This window comes from Symsagittifera roscoffensis, chromosome 6 (genome assembly GCF_963678635.1).
Source record: "Symsagittifera roscoffensis chromosome 6, txSymRosc1.1, whole genome shotgun sequence".
Taxonomy (NCBI): Eukaryota; Metazoa; Xenacoelomorpha; order Acoela; family Convolutidae; genus Symsagittifera; species Symsagittifera roscoffensis.
Genome location: NC_087067.1, coordinates 23,200,856 through 23,219,879, shown reverse-complemented (window position 1 = coordinate 23,219,879; position 19,024 = coordinate 23,200,856). Strand labels below are relative to the sequence as shown.

The following is a 19,024-nucleotide window of genomic DNA, read 5'->3' as shown; positions in this document are numbered from 1 at the left end:
GATGCACCGCCACCTCCCGATAATGTAAACCTTGTTTCGTATGCAGACGATTTCCACCCCTTCGCAAGCAGTTCCAATATTGATATCGCCTCAAACTCCCTCAATAGCTACCTAAAAAGGCTCTACGATTTTTTCACCTCACGCAAACTAAGTTTCGCGTCCTCTAAAGGATCAGTTACACTTTTCTCCTCTTATAACAAAGAATTTAATAAAACACCTAGTGTTCTTTTAAATAACGAGGCGCTACCCCTAAACAAAAATCCAACAATCTTAGGGGTGACATTTGATCCAACACTTTGTTTTGCCACTCACTGCAAACAATCCGCTGAAAAGGCCAGACGCAGGATCGGAATCCTGAAGGCATTAGCAGGATCAACCTGGGGTCACTCCAAAGAAACCCTCCTCCTAACTTTTAAAGCTTTAATTCGCCCCATACTTGACTATGCAGCCCCCGCATGGTCCCACGCATCAAGTAACACCTCCATAAATTGCCTGCAGGTTGCCCAAAACCAATCCCTTCGCGTTGTTACTGGATCAAATCTAATGAGTTCAACTGCCCACCTGCACAGTGAATCTGAAATCCTAACGGTCAAAGACCACCATACCCTTCTGTCATCTCAATTTTTTATCTCTACCTATCGTTCCCACCATCCCATTAATTTTATACATTCACATCCCCCTCCTCCCCGTCTACTTCGCCCCTCAATTATAAGCTGCTTCAAAGAAGACACCCAGAAAATTTTAACCGACTTTTCAGTCTACGCAAACCACCCTCTAGTTCTGGACGACCGAGACGAAGTCTCCACTTTTATTTTTAACTACTACAAACCAATTTTAAAAGACAACCATACCTCCCTTGTAACCAAGTTCCTAGCCGAAACCCCTCCGTCTAAAGTTATTTGTATCCCTCCCCCAAAGATTGACCCCTCTGAAAAATCTCTCCCACGTCCCACGCGCTGTAAGCTCTCCCAACTCCGGTCTGGCTACAGCCGGCTCCTTAACACTTACCTATCCCGCCTCGACAGCTCCATCTCCCACCTTTGCCCAACCTGTTCCCTTGCCCCCCACACAACATGTCACCTTTTCAACTGCTCCCAAAACCCCTCCCCACTCACCCCAGCAGACCTGTGGCTTCGGCCGGTAGAGGTTGCTAAGTTCCTTGACCTGGAGACAGAAGAGCCCAACCCGACCCGCGTGGGCTAACAACAACAACAACATTGGGCTCGTCCTTCTCCAGGCTCAGAACTTCGCGGCATCCACCGGCTGAAGCCACAAGTCTGCAGGGGAAAGAAAGGAAGGATTTTTGGGACAGTTGAAAAGATAGCAATTAGCGTAGAGTGCACGTGAACAGGTTAGGCGTAGGCGGAAATGGAGCCATCGGGTCGGGAAAAGTAAGTGTTTAAAAGCCGTCTGTAGCCGGAACATAGTTGGTTGCGCGTAATGCGGATAGTTCAGGAGAGGGATTGCTCTGCAGGATAAATTTTTGATGGAGGAATACAGATAACCTTGGAGGGAGGAGACTTCGTTTAAGGGAAGCGTAATCAAGTAAGAAGCAAAACTTTGAGTCCCTCAGCGGTAGAAGCTCATCGTTAAAACAATATTAGGTACCTACTTATTATAGTCTTTGTCGCAAGACGGAAGAAGGTTACTTATATTTGAGATAACTTTGTTTGCAATAAATTTTGCTCACGAAAGTTAAGCAGAGTCGTATAGAAGCTGCAGGCAGCCATTCAACAAGTTAAATGCTTGCTCGATCTCTGAGTTTTGGGTGGAAAGGATGAACTTTGTCCGCGTGTGAGGAAAATTGAGCATTGTCTCATGGAAATTTTGACATAAGGGTATCTTGGACATAAAAATTGAAAAGGTAGGGTGATAGTACTGAACACTGGGGAAGTCCACAGTGAAATATTCAATGGCGGTTGACTGTTCGGGATGGCGTCCATTTAAATAGTTTCTGAGCCAGCGTAGTAAGCATCTTAGGAGCAGTGTGCCATCAATTATTTCCACGAGTGTTCGATGACCCACAATGTCGAAAGTCTTTGAAAGGTCTAGTGTAGCAAGGACAGTGCGTAACAGAGGGCTTTTCTGATTAAGGCTGTCAGTGACGTAAATTTCGACGATTGAAAGTGCAGTGGTAGTGGAATTAATTGCCGAAAACAATCTTGATGCTTGCTAGATGTTGAGTGAAAATGTAGGCCTCTGTGACGTTCACAGCTTCAATTCTTCATCTGGTTTGTACAGAGCTTTGATGTTCAAGTGTTTCAAGGTTTAAGGGATTGTTTTCAGACAGCGCGTTGTTAAAAACGAAAGGTTTAGTAATGCGAGGCCAGAGGACCGAAATTTTTCAAGTGCATATTGCATAGGCTATCCGGACCGAGTACTCGGGAAGGTTTGTTATCCCCAATGATTAGTTAAATTTGCAGTGGGGAAACCGTAGTGTTACTTGATATATTGAGTTCGACTATTTTTCATCGCGCTGTACAAAGTGGTTTGTCTGAAATGTGGGTGCTTGCGTTGCTGAACTGTTTGTTGAAAGCGTTAACTATATCTAGTGGGAATATGGAATGGTGCATTACATTACCCATTTCCTTTTTAATCAGTGTAGTCGAATCGTTTTGTGCATTCGACTGTCCATGTAAATTTATGATTTCTATTGTTACCGAAGAGATTATTTCAGGCTATTCAGAGCGTGTAAGATTCAAACAGGATGTCCGTGGGCTTTGGCGAAATTTATGACATTTATATCCCCTATGGAAGCAAGGCCCAAGGTACTAAGGATAAATTTGGGTCAGTTGGGGGGGATTGAAAATATCGAATTGATTTTTGCAGCCGTTGTTTGATAATCAAAATAAATAAATTTTCATGCTGAGCATCTAACATGCTCATCACTTGTCCAAGGTCATGTACCCTCCGTTCGTTACCCAATACCCATCAGAAGACGAGGATGAAGGAGAAGGGAGAGGAGAGAGTAATAAAAAGTTCATGAGACGAAAGAGTTTTCATACCTCGTCTCCAAAAGGTACCGTCTTCTTTTTATTATCTAAATTTCAAATCCGTTTTTTCTTTTTAAGGACCTAACGAACAAAGAACTTAATGTTGTAGTTAAGTTGATGAAATCGGTCTCAGCTTGAAAAATTTCATATTTTTGCATATTTTTTTGATCTGCTTCACAAACACAGTGTAATATCTCTATTTCTGTCGGTTAGTTTATCATGCTATGTATGTGTTGTATCGCAGTTAGTAGATTTCGGACTTAAGCAATTTACATATTTTTTTGAGAAACACTTACGAAATTGTTTTTTTTTTCATTTGTCGATTTATCGGCTCATCTGCGAGTGATAGTCATTCACTTTTGTACCGCAAGTGGTGTATAATATTGGAAATCAATAAAGATGTCTCAAATTTGCTCTGATGTGTCTTGGTTACTATCACAGGCAGGTGTAGGGCGAGAGGCTGACGACTGTCGCCATTTCGGCTCCCTTACGAATCACAGGCTCACCTGTTTGGTACTATTTTATGGCATTCTTAGACCGCCGACAAACCCTTAAATCTCTCCTAATGTTTCTCTTGTCGAAATAATATACTGAGATTGAAAGTGAGAGCTTTTTTGAAAACTGAAGAAAATTTACTATTCGTTTAGAAACAGTTTTTTGTCGATTTTTTTCAAATTTGTGGATGTTTTTGGTTGTAAAAAAACTCGGACGATGAATTCTGTTGACCTTATAAGGCCAAGCATAAATTTTGGGAAATCTCTAACGATGTAGATTTTAATGGTTTTTGCACTTGCTTTTTATTTCTAGATGTGTCAGGTGAAGAGGCCAGTTCTCGGTCCTTCTACTTTCAAAGAAGAAACAGTGCACCTTGTGATCCAAACAATCCCACAGGCAATGATATCTACAACCCCTTCGCACCAACTCGTCAGAGCAGTCTGATGGACGAAGACATCATGTGAGATATCGCGCATATGAAAAAATATGTATTCATGTTAGAAATTATTTAAGAAGGAATTGGTTTGTTCTCGCTGCTTGAGACCAAATATTAGAAACAGAAACTGAAATTTTACACTTGAGATTTGCAATGTTTATCAATTCAAGGACAAGGTTTTTCATGAAAACGGCTAGTTTTAAAAATCACTGACCAGGATTTAGTTTGATCAAAGTTTACATGATATCTTTGATAGCGTAGTTCAATTTCTTATATGGTCGTGATTTTGTTTTTTCAGGAAGTCTTAAAGTTTGTCTTTCGCGGTTTGACTTGTGATTTCTTTTCAAGTTCAGTGAATTTTGTTTGTTAAAAGGAAAGCAAATCCCACTATCGAACAGCGAAAGTGTAAAGGTCTTAAAAAACGTGATTGACTGCTAAATTTCGAAAATGGGTGGTAATTACCAAGTTTCCCTGCAAAAAAAACTTTCTGATCCATTTTTTTTTAAAATTGTTTTAGTTTTTATCAAAAGTATCAATTATAAATTGCTCTTGAAATTCAAAGAGCTTTAAGGCGGAAGCTTTTTTAATTATTAATTTTTTCTTTGCGTTCATAGAATTTTTTCTAACTGTCTCTTGGCTATGTTTTTTTTTTCTTTTTACTTGCGTTCCTTGACACTTTTTCAACTTTCTATTTGCTTTTTTATGAAAAAAGTCTCAAAACGCTCTTAAAATTACAGAAGTGCGTTTATACACTTGAGTACAATTCAAACTCATCTGCTTAAGATCGGGTGAATTGCGCTCTCCAATTGCGAACGCGCAGATGGCAAGAATTATTGTGAAAACTCTCTATTTGTACAGTTTTCGTAAAATAGGGTTAATTTTATCGAAAAAAGGAGTTAATCTTTATTGAAATTTAAAGGGCTCTAAACGTATCTTTGTTGTTCTTCGGAAGCTCAAAATTTTTCAATTGACTGGAGTTTTCTTTTTCAACCGGAATTTGATTTGGAATGAAAAAAGGAATTTAATCACAAGTTCTAGTCAATTTTATTTATGCAATTTTATTTTTTTCACTATTTGTTCGTAAGTTCGAATACTTCGAAGTTTTGAAGAATATTTATTGTTACGACTTTCGATACAAAAGTAACGGAATATTTGTGCTCGGGTGGGTTTTTTTTCTTCAGACAAATTTCGACTTTTTAACTAGCCATTTTTTACGGAATTTTTTTATACCATTCAAAAAGTATTGTTGCCCTGAGCTTAAATTTCGCCTGTGATTTTTTCTGGTAAAGTTATGGGGGTTTAAAGATTGCCATTTTGGCCAATTTGTGACAATTAACGCGCGATGTGTTTCGCGCTATTAACGCGTAAGCGGAGATTTAATCCGTCCTAGGAATTGTTCCAAATTGGTTGAAAGAAGCTTATTTGCCATAATTGATTGGTTACAAAGAGCTAAATCTATTCTTTTGTACTCTATATGACGTGTAGGGGGATGATTTCTGCAAAAAATCTCAAATTTTAGAGAAAAAAAATTTCATTTTGTTTTATTACTTTTAATTTTCTTGATGTTATTACTGCTCATGAAACCTCAAAAGGCAGTCGGAACATTAAGGGCTTCTCCCTGATACGAGCAGCCTTGTTATTATTTTAAATTATGATTGTCTTTTTTTGTTAGTTTGAATATCTAACTAATCAAGATCTAGCTGCTCAAACTTGATTTTCCAACTGGAGCTGAAATGCCGCTTTTTTTTTCGATATAAGTAAAATGACTTTCAAGCTGGGCTTCGCGTTAAGCTTCAAAATAAATTTGTTTTCCAGATTTGGGTTAAAAACGTTTTAAAATGGTACGATTAAAATTTTTGCCAGTCAAAAGGTCTCTCTGGAAGTGAAAAAAAAGGAAATTACGGAATTGTGATGTTGATTCTCGTTTGCTGGTATATCATTTTGATTTTCGTTTTAGTCGTGATTTGTAACATTCCGACCATTTGAACTTAAAGGTTATTTTCAAATTTGTGAACAATTTGAAAATATGTTTTTAGTGAAATCAAAGAATTCGTTTTAATTTTTGAAATCTCCAGTGAATTAAAAAAATATATCTGTTGATTCAGTTTTTTCAAATTGAGTGATTTATTGAGTTTATTATTAAACAGAGTTTCAACCAAGTTTTTTCAAGAAACATGTCAAATCTCGCGTTGGGGGCGTTCAACAGTGCTGAAGTACAACAGTGCCGAAAAAGGCGGGAAAATTTCAGAATAATTTACACGCATTTTCTAAAGAGCGGGAAATTACTGGCGCTAATTATCAAAGAAAATCACTCCAATTTTGGAGCCAATATGTCCGCAACTGCAAATTAAACAATTATTTTGGCGTCAAAACGTGTAAGCTGCAAATTTTCTCGCTCAAAATCTTTCAGTTTTACTTAAGATTGTAAACTATTGCTGTTTAATTTTTGATTGCCGCACATAATATGTTGAAATTTGTTCAAATTTTCGGCACTGTTGAACAAAGTTTTCATTTTCGGCAGTGTTGAACAAAGTTTTCATTTTCGGCACTGTTGTACTGCCCCCTCGCGTTTATTGACTCTTTTCCAAGTATCTGTTGGCTATTTTTATTTGTATTAACAAATGTATTGTAAGAAAAGTACACTTAGTTGGTAGATTCTGTGCTGATTGCAAAGCAAGTGGATGCTTTAATTCGATGCTTTAGGTATGAAGTACGGAAGTACATAGACAGGCATTTGGATAGAGTGATTCAGGAGACCCTTCAGCAAAATCAACATCATCAGACGACGAGCAAAAGTAAGGGGTTTAATTAAAGTTTACGTTTGGCTATTTTTTAATCGAAGTATATTACCGTTTTCTCCTCCCTTCCCTATAAAATCACAAGAATTATAAAAAACGAAATATTAAGTAAAGGTAACATTGTTTACCCTTGCGATAAGCAAGGGTATTGCAATCGGATACTAGACATTTTTTCCCGTGAACAATTTTATTCAGGACTTATCTAGACGTCTGGACTCATCTCTACCTTGTTTCATAATGTCTTAAAATTTCTTAGCGTTCCCGGCAAACTTAGCCTGGAGGTTACGAATCTGCCTGGGACGCCAATGCTCCTAGGGGTGATTCTGACCAGGACCTGTTATTTTTTTTTCAAACGGGAAATATTCTGTTTCAGATAAAATTGTCGGCCAATTATTTGTCTGCTTATCTGTTGTCGGCTTAGTTGTCACATCTCGGAATCGTTTTTGATTTGCTGCGCGAATTTTTCTTCACTTTTATTTTAGTGTATGATCTACGCCTACAATTTGTAATTTTACTTACCATGCCTTTGTTTTTCTTCCTTGTTTTTTTGTTTCGCTAAAACAAATTCCTCGGCCCAAATTATTTGGGCTTTTTTTTCATTGGGCAAATTACCTAATTTCGGGTTGTTTCAAGGGAAACTTAAGTTTCACGCTCCCATCGGCACTTTTCAGTTTGGTTTTTTGTTTACTAATCTGTTTGATGAAGTTTTTTGTTTTAAAAATTATTTGCAAATTTATTGGAAAATTTTATAGTTTTTCTCAGAAACTTCTACTGATTTTCCAAAAATGTGTAGCCATTGAAAGACCGCCCTCTTCCCTGTGTGCCTGTGTACTCTTCTATGGTCTTTTTCTTGACGCCTCTGTTTACGGCCTACAAAAATTGGGGGGTTCTTTGACCCATATTTTGATTTTTTTTAATTTTTGAAAAGCTCCACTGCATTAGTGGTAACGCCTAAATTATTTTCACACGTTAAGTTATGGGCCTCGGAATAGTCATGTTTTTGATTTTTGACCGTTTTATGAATATTTTCGACTTATCTCGAAAACTAATTTCTCAAATCTGATATTGTGGTTTCAGTGGAGATAATAGGCAATGGGAAGCTCCTCTGCATTAGTTTACATCACAAAAGGTTCTAGACAAGAAGTTATCGCACTAGGAAATGTCAAATTTTTTGAATGATTTTTTGACTGATTTTTCTTTTAATTTTGAATATTCTCAAAAACTACCCTGCCTTTTCTGAGATTTTGAGTTTAATCGAAACCACAGGTTTCGTAAATCCTTCTCCATTTTCTCTAGTTTTTTCTTACAGCTGTGATTCTTGGAAATGTCAAATTTTTGATTTGCTGACTGTTTTTTTGGACTTTTCTCACTAACTATCCTGCCAAATTTGATATCATAGGTGTTATCGATTGATCAGGATTATGGTCTTCAAACAAAGCAAATTTTTCAAACTTTGACAGATTTTTTGGAAACTTATTGACTTTACACATAACCTGATTTTTACGGAAAAACTTTTTGAACTTTGGAAAGTCTTTGACCGTTATTTAGAATTTTTAACCGTTTTATAGAAATTTTTTGAGTTTTCTTAAATTTACACAATCAAATCTGAGATGAAAAAGTCAATTAAACCGATTCCAATGATTGATCCTGCAGAAGCCGAGACTCCTTAATTTTTTATGAGATAAATTTTTTTGATTGATTATCTCCTTGGGAAGATTGATTCCTTTGGAAAACTGATTATCTCAAATTTTTTCAGCTTTTCTGACTATTTTAGTAGTGAAACAATTAAAGTTATAGGCAAAGTCTCATTTTTTTAATCACTTTTTTTGTGCCGCAGCAAACTCATTCTTCATTAAATACGTACCTTTAGCTTTATGGGAGGGTTCTCATGCTGGAGGGACTGAATGCTGGAAAAATTTCAACTAAACAAAATCGCTAAGCGTTCCTATTTGCTAAAAGCCTTTCTCACAAAATCGAAGTCTATATTAACGCAAAATCATAATGTAATAAATATACTAGATGCAGATATAATAGGTGCAGGTATAATAAATTTAGTTTTCTGTTTTTCCATTTTTCCTAAATCGGTATCCTAGAAATAGTTAAATTGTTCCAATCCGCCGTCGATCCGGCATCATTTTCATTTATCTGCTGTTTATCTAATCGGTCAATATTAACACTAATGGCCTGGATTTATTTGCTTTCTTTGAGATTTCCGCGATTTCCCTGAGATTTTTGAATACTCAATTCTGATTGGCTGAAAATAAGCCAAATTAAATTTGAAGCATTCGGTCCCTCCAGCATGAGGGACGCCGCTCTAGCTTTAGCTGGGCCCCTCTTTAATTTTTATCGAGACATACGAAAATTTTGTGCTACTTGGGCAGGTCGCTTATTATTGCTTATGGTTTTTCTCATAACAGGTCGCAAAAATTCGAGTGTGAACAAAGCGAGGCGGACCGGAACTGGTTCAAGGTCCAGTAGAGACAAAGATAGAGGAGGAAGAGACTTGGTGGAAGATCTGTCTCTTTACTCAATGGACAATGGACCTAATTTGAGACCACAAGTAGATGTACCCGCTCTAAATTTGAGGTGAGATTGAAAAGTCTCTGGAATTTTCTGCTGTCGTATAAGGGTTAATAAGCGCTAGTCATCCTTGAGCTGATAAAACGGGGAACATTTTTTTTTGAAGTTGTAGGTCAAAAGTTGACTAAACTCAATTTCTAATTACGCCATTTTTGAAAATCACATCTGGTTTCCTTGAAATGATATATTGGACGTTTCTACGTTCAAACGAATTTAATTTTTTTTGCAAATTAAGGAAAAATGATTTGTTTCGAACAAATACCAGCATATTCAACACAATTTTTGCAAATTTATGTTCTAAACTTTGATTAATTCGTGTGGAAAGCTTAATTCGAATTTCAGGAATACATCAAGCGAAGATTCTGAGGAAAACTGGAAAAACAGAACCTCGCTTACATCCCAATGGAACACTAGATCATCCAACTCCAACTCAACTCCCCTGCCTAAAAACGAGAGATCAGATACGACTATGAATACTCTTCACAAATCAAACCCGGCTCTGTTTTCGCCCATTTATGAATCGATCTCAATTGAAACCCAAGACGAACCCTCGGCTACTGCATCTCCAAAAATAGCTTTCTTGACTGCGCAGAAAGTGTACTATGATCCCCAGTCGCCACCCACAGCTGATAAACTGAAGTTGCTGAAAGTTAAAGGTGAAGGTCGCGAGCAAAATGCGACTGCGGAGATTTTCAAGCGACAGAAGAAACTTTGCAAGACTATTTGTAAAGTTGTTTCAAGGTAATGAAGGTTATTTTTTTTTCAAAATTAGAGAGCTTTGTTAATTTTTGACATTTGCCAAAGTTCATTTTACAAAATAGAGCAAATTCAAGAATGGTGCAACGTAAATTGAGGCAAGAAAGGAGTGATTTTTAGGGTCAGGTTGTGAATAGGTCTAGCTATCTTAAAACTCCCCTTTATTACTGAAATTTTGGCTAGAAATGTGAACATTAATCTAAAAGTAAAATTTACATTCATCTTTGCCTTTTATAGGTCCAAAAGTGCGACACGATCTCGAGACGTTGAGCCGCCTGTTCAACCACCAGACGAACCGGTGAAGCAGAAACCAGTTAAGAAGCGAACACCGAGGTCAAGTAGCTCAGACGAAGAAATGATTCGAGCAGCCAGGATGTCGGGCGAGAGACTAAAAATAGCTCAAAAGTTGGCATCTAATTTGTACGAGAGTTCGAAAAGTCAAGATGACACTAGCAATGGAAAATGTGACGGCAGGAACAATAATTCGAAAAACAGAGGAGTCACTAAAAGCGATAACAAGAGTATAAAAGTGACCTTGAGAATACCACTTGAACAAATCAAGTTTTTTGAAGTCTATTGAAAAGTCCTATTTGGAACCAACGTCGGATTTAAGTACCAAGTACATACTAAACGCAATTTTACCGCGTTTTGATGCATATGATGAAAATGATTTTGTTTTTCCAAAACTTAGCTCAATTGTGCATAATATTTTGGGAAAATAACTTAAAAGTGTTTCGAGAGGTGATTCAAAATCATGAACTGAATCAATTCTCAACAAAATTTGGATTTAAAAAATCTCTATCATTGAACTAAAACAATATAAATATTCCTTCATCTGGCATTAACAGAAACCCAGAACACTTGTTTTTAAAATATCCTGAAAAACTTAAAATAGAACCTCAAATTTCCAAAAGCGAGTCTTTAATATTAAATTGATAGTGGTATACACAAGATCCGTATCTCAGCGTCGGTAGATGAAAATCTTTCAACTTTTTCGGTCACCCAAATGTCAAAACCAACTGAAACCTTGAACGACTATTCGGAACCCTTTTGCAAGTCCGAATCAGCTGCACTTAAAGACGGAAACCCCGGTCTTGCGAAAACGCCAGTATTCGAGCCTGAAATTACTCCGGAATCGAACAAAAACCGAACAAGCTTCGAGTCGATTCTACCTCCAAACCCGCAGACACCTTCGTTCTTATACGACTTGTCAACTACGACTTCGTTTTCGGAAAACTCATTTGGTAATTCTGGAAACGGAACTTTTGATTCGGCGAAGAATTTTCAGTCAAGTCCTCTTCAAGCTGCAGACGAGCTTGAATTGATGTCTCACTTCGAGAAATTCTACATCGAAGATATTGCTGAGAAAGTATCGAGTTTAAATTACGAGTTGGCGAAACGAAGCGAGACTGTAGACTCTGAATTTATTTCGGCTAACGATGTCGGAAACTATTATTCGGAAATCAATTCGGATTTTCCGCTGAAAAACCGAACCGATTTCGACTCTTTTATAAACGAGGCTAAAAAGAGTTCAGATTCGCTCACGATTGAAATGAGTCCGAGTACAGAAGAAGTGGAATATTTCATCAACTTCGGGGAACATGTTTTGTTTCAGCACTTCGAGATGAACAAATTCAGAGAAGTTGCAACTTGTGATTTTATTCTAGAAAAAGTGCAGTTATGCGTGTGGCATCAGCCGTCAATGTTGTTGACGAAATTTTCATCGACTTACGTCACCAATTTTGACTTCAATGTTGAAAACACAAATAGCAAGAGTGCTAAAGGAGAGGATACAACGTTGAGTGAAAGAAATGTTGGGCAATTGCGAACGTCAATTGAAAAGAAAACATCAGTGATTCGTCCTGACAATTCAAGTATGACAATCTGTTAAATAAATTTTTTTTATACTTGGTGGTAAGTTTTGCTGATACTGTGGATATACAATCGGTTGACGTGGTTTTAAATTTTAAAAAAGCTTTGGCTGTTTTCGTTTTCCCCATATCTGATTTTTCCTAACTAAGAAAGCAACTCAGAAAACCTTTGCTCACCTTGTAAGGTTGTAATGAAATTAAGCGTGTAAAAATTACAATAACCTAAAAAATACCATCACCGTAAAATTGAGGTTATGTAGTGTGGGAGAGGGGAGTCTGTTTGCCGTGCTTAGTTTTTTTTTATCTGACGCCGTTATTTGGTTGTTTGCTAAGATCTTTTCAACTACCATTCAATCGCCAAAAATTGTCGATCATAAATTGCTCTTGAAATTCACAGACCCGAAAAGCCATATATTTGTTACTTTGAAATTATAAAGTTTTTTCAAAAAACAAGTCTTTTTTCTATTTTCTTGCGGCCATTGGCTTTTTTCCAACTGACTGTTGGCTATGTTTATTACGAGTCAATGTTTTTGGAATTTAAGTTCCTTCTTCAGAAAGTATGTACAAGGATTTTTTTCCGAATATTTTGAGATTCATTCCTAATTGCGCTGTTGAATGGCGAAGACGGGATGAGATGATAAGATATTTCCTAGTTTGTTCGATTTTATATTTTTCACACTATTAATGACTTGTATTTTTATACATCAAGTTTCTTTTCTTCTAGTCAGTCGCACTTTGACCCTTGACCCCTCTGTGCTCTCGACATGTGGAAGAATGATCCCAGAAGTGGACATTGACTTCGAATCCTTCTCAGACTCCAGTGGGGACTGCATGCAGAGAGGCGTGACCAAATACAACCCTGTGAAAGCCCAGGAGGCCATACAAAAGTTATTGGATGAATTGCCTCTAGATTGCAGCACTCCGAAGAGCAAGGTTTCTGTAACTGTTTCTAAAATGGGCGAATGTGTGCCTCAAAGTAGCTCTTTTTCCTTCCTCTCATATAAGTTTTAGTTTTATTGTTTTACATCACGTTATTACATTGTTAGGTAATAGCCTAATCTGTCAGTTCTCCGATTTTTATAATCCGTTTTTGATCGCTAGGTTGTCTTAGTTTTGTCACAACTAAAATTTGAACAGAAAATGTGTTAGACTCTCTCTTTTGAACCGACCAACCCTATACTAATTAAAAGTTTATTGTTATCGAATTTTAAGGTTCACATTTCAGTGACTAGAATGTAAATTATAGTAAATCTTACTCTTTCAAGGTCTAAAGAACAATGAGCCTTTACTTCCTTCTGGTTTTTGCAGGCGTCTCTTCTGAAGGAGATAGACAGTTGTTCAGGCGACCAGGCCAGTGTAAGATCGATCTCTTCTGCAGCCGCGCAGAGGTCACCCAAGGTCATTCAGGTGCAGAACGCCGTCTTTCAGGTCAGTTGAAATATCACATCAGTTTAATAGAAATTATGTGTTGCGCAATCTCTTCGCCCTTGAAGTGTTGCTTAAAAGTCTTATATGTTTGGTTAATCATGAAAATATACAAATATAAATTGGCTATTCTTTTAAGTAAACGAATAGTAGGATCCCTTTTTACTATTCACATTCCCATGGTACCTAGTAACGAGTCTTCGCCCTATAAGGAGATAATTCAATCCTTAAGCATATTTAATTTTTGTACCTAGAAACGAATTTCTCAAACACCTTTTGCAATTCAAGAAAACAGTAAACACTTAAAGAGAAATTAAAGAAATGATTAGTTTTATGTCGGTTTAGAATTACTGGGGCAGTTTTGACGGTTTTTTTTAATAAAGGATTTGGGCGTGGTTTCTAACTAACTCAAAAAACTCTTGTTGTCTGATCATTTCAGGCGGAGAAGCCATTGTCCAATGGCAGTGCGAGTTTTGACTTTGACGTCAATTCTAACTCGATTTGCATGGAAGTGCCTTCGAAGCAGCCTGTCAATTGGTAAGAGTTTAGCCACCGATTTTGATATTCTTACTCTTTTACCATTCTTTCTCGCTTCATAACCCTTCAGCGTTGAATTTTGGATGCACTGAATTGTATCCCCTATCTTGTTGTCACGTATACAGGTAGGCTGAGAAGCGTATCGGTTGCCGTGAACTTTTTTTCTTTTGCAATTAAAATAGAAGTTATTGTTTGTTTTTATATGAATTACCGAGCCCTGAGTTGAATTGATACAAACTACATTAACCGAATCCCCTCAAACCGCTCCTTGTTCTTTGTGATGACGATATTTATTCTTCTTTTCAGTTGTGTAGATCCTCCCGTGGTGGTCAAGAAAGTTCCTTGTGGCAAAATAGTTGAAGAGGACAATGAGAACGAGGAAGAAGAAGTTGAGGATGGGAAGGATGAATGTACCTTTGACAAGACTTACAGTGACGACGACTGGGATGACTTCCAGTCTTTTGACTCCTCCAGTAGTGACAGTGAATTCATATCCCCACGGTAAATTAACGAGGTTCATGTAATTTTTTATAGCGTGAGTGGGAATTGAAAACATCTGAAAAAGTTTCAAAATTTTTCTTTAGCTAGAAATTTTAAATTTAATTCATGTTTCTGATAATTTTTATTGTGTTCATGAAATGACTTTTCTCTGTTTAATATTCAGTGTCTAGAAATGAATATTTTCATCGTGAATTTTTTCTAGCAATTCAATGGTTGGTAACAGTTTATGCATTGTTGTCAAGCACTTTTTTAAGCAATTTGAAGTTTGAGTGAAAACGCTGGCTAGGACCTGTTTCTACGCATCCCTCCCCTTTAAGTATATCATGTTAACAAGAATTTCGATGCTACTTAAAATTGTAAGCGAAAAAGTATTTTCATTCGTGAAACTTTCTAAGATTCAAAAATTGAAGCAAAGTTTTTTTAGATCGCATCAGAGCTCAAGGAAACCATCCATTACCGCAGTTACAACAAACTCAAACACCAATCTGAACGATGCAAACGATAATAAAGTAGCAAAAACTTACGCAGTGGAACCCGACGCAACTGTAGACACCAAATCGTTCAAGGATCAATTCAACAAATTACCAAGAAACGAAACATTTTTATTCAACAAACAAGATTCGAAAATGGACGTTTTAATTTCAGTCGAATCGGCTGATGAACGCAAGACGTTTTCGCTCAAAACCGCTGAAGCAGATTCAGAATCGGAACCAACCGAAGACAACAAAAAGTTCGATTCGTTGAGATCTTTCGACGGTTCCGAATCGCAGAAGTCGACCGAAGATTTGGTTATAAACCACGACGGCCCGAAACTGTCCCCAGCGTTTAGCATAAATGTCACGGAGCCAACTCCCACAACGATTGTCAAAGTTTCGCCCGCGTCCGCTAATAAAATATCCTCAGCTCCGAAACCATCCGGAGGGGGTTCCCACCGAGTCAGACAAGATTCGTTGTCGGAAATCACGAAGATCAAAGGTGACTACGAGTGTTTAAAGCAAGCTCTGGAGGGCGTTGTTTCTCAGGAGGCGTCATTTAATGCTTCGTTGGACGAAAAAATAGCATCAATGCCCGAAAGAGCCACTCGGAAAATAACTCCGAAGCGACTGACTATGTCTGATTATATTGACAGGTCAGGTATTTAATTTACTTCTTTATAAGGGCAATGCATCCATTTTTCAGTGTTTCCGGCAGTAAAATTTTTTCATCTCAAGCTGAAAAATTACCGATTTTGTTCCGGCCATTTTACAAGCTATAGCCTCGCCGATAATTTTTTCAAGCAATTTTATGTATCATAACGAAAGCTCGTTGTAGATAGTGTCATAAGTTTTACCTGCCCATTTTAAGTGTAAAAGAACGCATGATTTTCACTTATATATGTCTTGATGATTTCTGTTTGTTTTCAGAAAATTTATTCATGCTCTAGTCTGATTTTTTTGCGGTTTAATTTCTTTTCAAGTTCACTTCATTTCCAAATGGATATACTTTGCGAGATTTCGGTAATGCAAAATTCATCGCAATTTGGTTTAATACATTCTAATTTATTACATACAAAGTTAGTGAGGTTGCCATTAGTTTATTACCTTCCAAATTGTTACATGCAAAATTCAAGTTTTTGTGCCTTAAGCTGAATTTTTGCGGCTTACTCGCTTGTGTTCATATTTTGCCTCTGTGAAAATGAAGGCAAAGTCAACTAGCGAACGGCAAAAAAGAAAAGATCGCGAGAAACGCGAATGGCGACCGTTTGCAAAAATGGACTTAAGTTTTCTAAGTTTCCCAGTGGAATGAAAAATTACGTGTTGACTTAGTTTTTTCAAAGAAGGTTAATTTTATCAAAAAAAAAATCAATCATTGATTGTTCTTGGACTTCAAAGAGGGGCCAGGCAATACATTTTTTCTCTGAATTTCGAAAGTTTTTTTTAAAAAAAAACAAGTCAGTATTTTTTTCGGCCGTCTGTCGGCACCAGTGATAGAAAAATTTTAAGAATCGGGTATTTCACTTTTAAACTTATTGAAAACAGTTTTTTTTCTGTTTCTTTGAAATTATTTTGGTTTTCTTGTTTGCTAGCTTGGTTGTATGGCAAGTGATGTGAAGCTCCGCTCCGCCTCTGCGTACAAATGTTGCAAAGATTTTGATAACAAATCAGTGTCAAAATTTTAAAATAAATTTCGAATCAATAGTTGTCTTTTGAGCTCAGCTTAAGTCTCTAGGCATCAAGACAACGTGCATTTCTGATCTCTTCATTGACAATTTTCAATCTCTAAGGTTGAAGAGTTTGTTTTATAGGCAATTTTTTCGCTGTAATTTTGCTTTCATTTTTGTTAAGTGTCATTGACCAAAATGAGACAATTGCCTAATTTATGTGATTTTTTGTTTTTAAGTAAATTTTCAAAATTAGTTTTTCGCGATATTGACTTTTGATTTCTTTTTAAGTTCAGTTCATTTCCTTTGTTACCAGGAAGGCAAACTCCATTATCGAACAGCAAAAATGTAAGGGTCATAAAAAACGTGATCGATTTCTAGTTTGGAAAGTGGAATTAATTTTCAGATTTCCCAGCGAAACAAAAATTGTAACTATTGAACCAGTTTTCTCCAATTGGGTTAATTTTCTCAAAAAAATTGACGGTCTCAATTGTTCTAAAAATTAAAAGAGCTTTAAGGGCATCTATTTTTTTTGTCTACTCTCGCTCATTGGTTCTTTTCCAACTGTCTGTTGGCTATGTTTGTTTTAGAGGTTTGAATTTCATTTTTGTTTTAAGTGGACTTCAAACTCATTTGGTAGACACAAAGCTTTATAATCTACGATAACGAAAATGCAAATGGCGCAAAAATACGCGGTTGCTTTTAATTTCTAAAAAGAGCTTGAGCTTTCAGAATTCGCAGCCTGTGAATTTCGAAATTCGAATTTGTCTTTTTTGCTATTGATGTGATGATTTGCTTCTCAATGTGAACAATCTGAACAAAAATTGTTTTTGTTCCGATCATTTGAAAAATAGGGAGGAACTTTGTATGCGGGTGTGTTTTAGTTTTTTGCTTTTTGTTTTCCACGCAAAATCAGTTATCACAAATAATGGTCGAACTGGGTTGAGTTATATATCATATTGAAGTCCTTTCAGTCGTGATTCGAACCACGTTAAAAATTTTCCAAAAGTTTTCCCAGTGTCGAGAAAAACCGGTTTGAGTTTTTGATTTTCGTCTAATTTCGAAGTAATATAATGTGAGCGTGTAGGCTTACAATAGCTTATTTAAGCTTACTTTAAGCCGTGAAAACTTACTTGAATTCAAATAAAATAGTTTTTAGAGTTTTATAGCGTTTTAGAAAAAAATTTTACTTATTTTTAAACTTTTTTTTACAATTTTTTTTCGTTTTTCCATTCAATGTTCTTCAAAAACTATTTTCCGATTGGCCTTTTTTACTATGATTGTCAAATATGCCTACGTTTTTTTTCGTTCTGAACTTTTTATCACACCATGCGGAAAAAACAACACTAATTTGAAAAAAAAAATGTTTTTGTATTTTTCTAAGACTGTGGTCGGAACCATCTTGTGCTACTTGCACAGTAACCGGCTATCCTTGTTTAAATATGGCAATCCTTTAGCATAGGAAAGGTTGTAAAATAGGTTATGTACAAATCATATCATAATTTTATGTCTAAATGATGTCTTCATTATTTTTTGTGCATGTTTAGGTTGACGTCTTCCAATACGAGTGTTGGCTTCAAAGTAGCTGAGCCCCTCTGTGATTCATCAGGTGACAAAACTGACAACTCTTTCCAGAGTAATGCTTTGAATTTGTTGACCACAGAGGCACTAGAGAGAGCGGCTATAAAACTGAAGAACTTAAAAGCAGCTGCGAAAACGGAATCCAAGGCAAGAAATTACTAATATATTTTTTGAAAATTTGTTTTTCTGTATAAATATGACCCACTCACTCCCCTTCCTCCAACGATAAAATATATCTATGAACCAAAGGGGAATCTCTTGTGCCAGTGAGAACAAATGCCCGAGCATCATGTTTTGGAATTCAGTATTCAAAGTTTTGAGCTCAATAAGTTTGGAATTCGGTCTGTTTTGGGCAGCTCAAAGCACGCTATTTGGTTTGAAATCTCTGAGTTTTCGGTCATTCTGTCATGGGATTGACCTTCAAATTAGAGTTTCTGTCAGTATGGGTAGTGTGTCTATATGACGCAAAGTATGTGAAACAGGTGGTGCTAAACAGTGGTGAGATAATCAGAAATATCCTATTTATATTGACCTTGAAAGCAAGCATGAAGAAAAGGTAGAAAACGTTTGAGTTGATATAATCGCTTTTAATTAATAATATCACTCAGGAACAGCCATTTTTTAATGCTTAGCAAATGACAGGTACTAAAAGATAAGAAATTTTGACCAGGTTGCTTCAATCAAAGCAAAAATTGAATCTGCAGCTACTAGTGAACCTAAAAAAGATTTCAAGGTGACTCATGTGGCGAGGACAGGAGTGATTGACAGGTGTTCTAAGAAAGTCCCAAATGAGCATGACAATTGGCACAGGGAGCTGCGAGAGGATCGATCTCAAGATAGATTGCCACTATTTTCTTTCGTAATTGATCGGCGAAGATTTAGATTTTGAATCAGTTTCGTAAGTTACAATT

The 19,024-nt window shown here is 36.7% G+C and overlaps 1 protein-coding gene across 2 annotated transcripts; it reads left to right on the top strand.

Moving 5' to 3' along the window:
- The first annotated feature begins 1,335 nt into the window (after positions 1-1,335).
- On the top strand, positions 1,336-19,005 carry LOC134847723 (uncharacterized). Of its 2 annotated transcripts, none has more exons than XM_063864910.1 (14): positions 1,336-3,019; positions 3,801-3,948; positions 6,628-6,719; positions 9,140-9,308; positions 9,645-10,043; positions 10,296-10,579; positions 11,024-11,932; positions 12,654-12,862; positions 13,238-13,357; positions 13,794-13,891; positions 14,198-14,392; positions 14,817-15,521; positions 18,080-18,260; positions 18,784-19,005. In XM_063864910.1, the coding sequence occupies exons 1-14, from the start codon at positions 2,902-2,904 to the stop codon at positions 19,000-19,002; spliced, it is 3,846 nt and encodes a 1,281-aa protein (XP_063720980.1). In that variant the 5' UTR covers positions 1,336-2,901; the 3' UTR covers positions 19,003-19,005. The 2 variants fall into 2 exon arrangements, with proteins under 2 accessions (XP_063720980.1, XP_063720979.1); XM_063864909.1 differs by having other exon boundaries at positions 10,296-10,587; positions 11,011-11,932.
- Positions 19,006-19,024: the final 19 nt, after the last annotated feature.

What these genes read in the sequence shown, in the direction of transcription:
- LOC134847723 (XM_063864909.1), top strand. Translation starts at nt 2,902, where the DNA reads ATGTACCCTCCGTTCGTTACCCAATACCCATCAGAAGACGAGGATGAA. An exon ending in GTACCCGCTCTAAATTTGAG is followed by an intron (nt 9,309 to 9,644) that starts GTGAGATTGAAA and finishes TTCGAATTTCAG; the next exon opens with GAATACATCAAGCGAAGATT. An exon ending in AGTGAATTCATATCCCCACG is followed by an intron (nt 14,393 to 14,816) that starts GTAAATTAACGA and finishes AAGTTTTTTTAG; the next exon opens with ATCGCATCAGAGCTCAAGGA.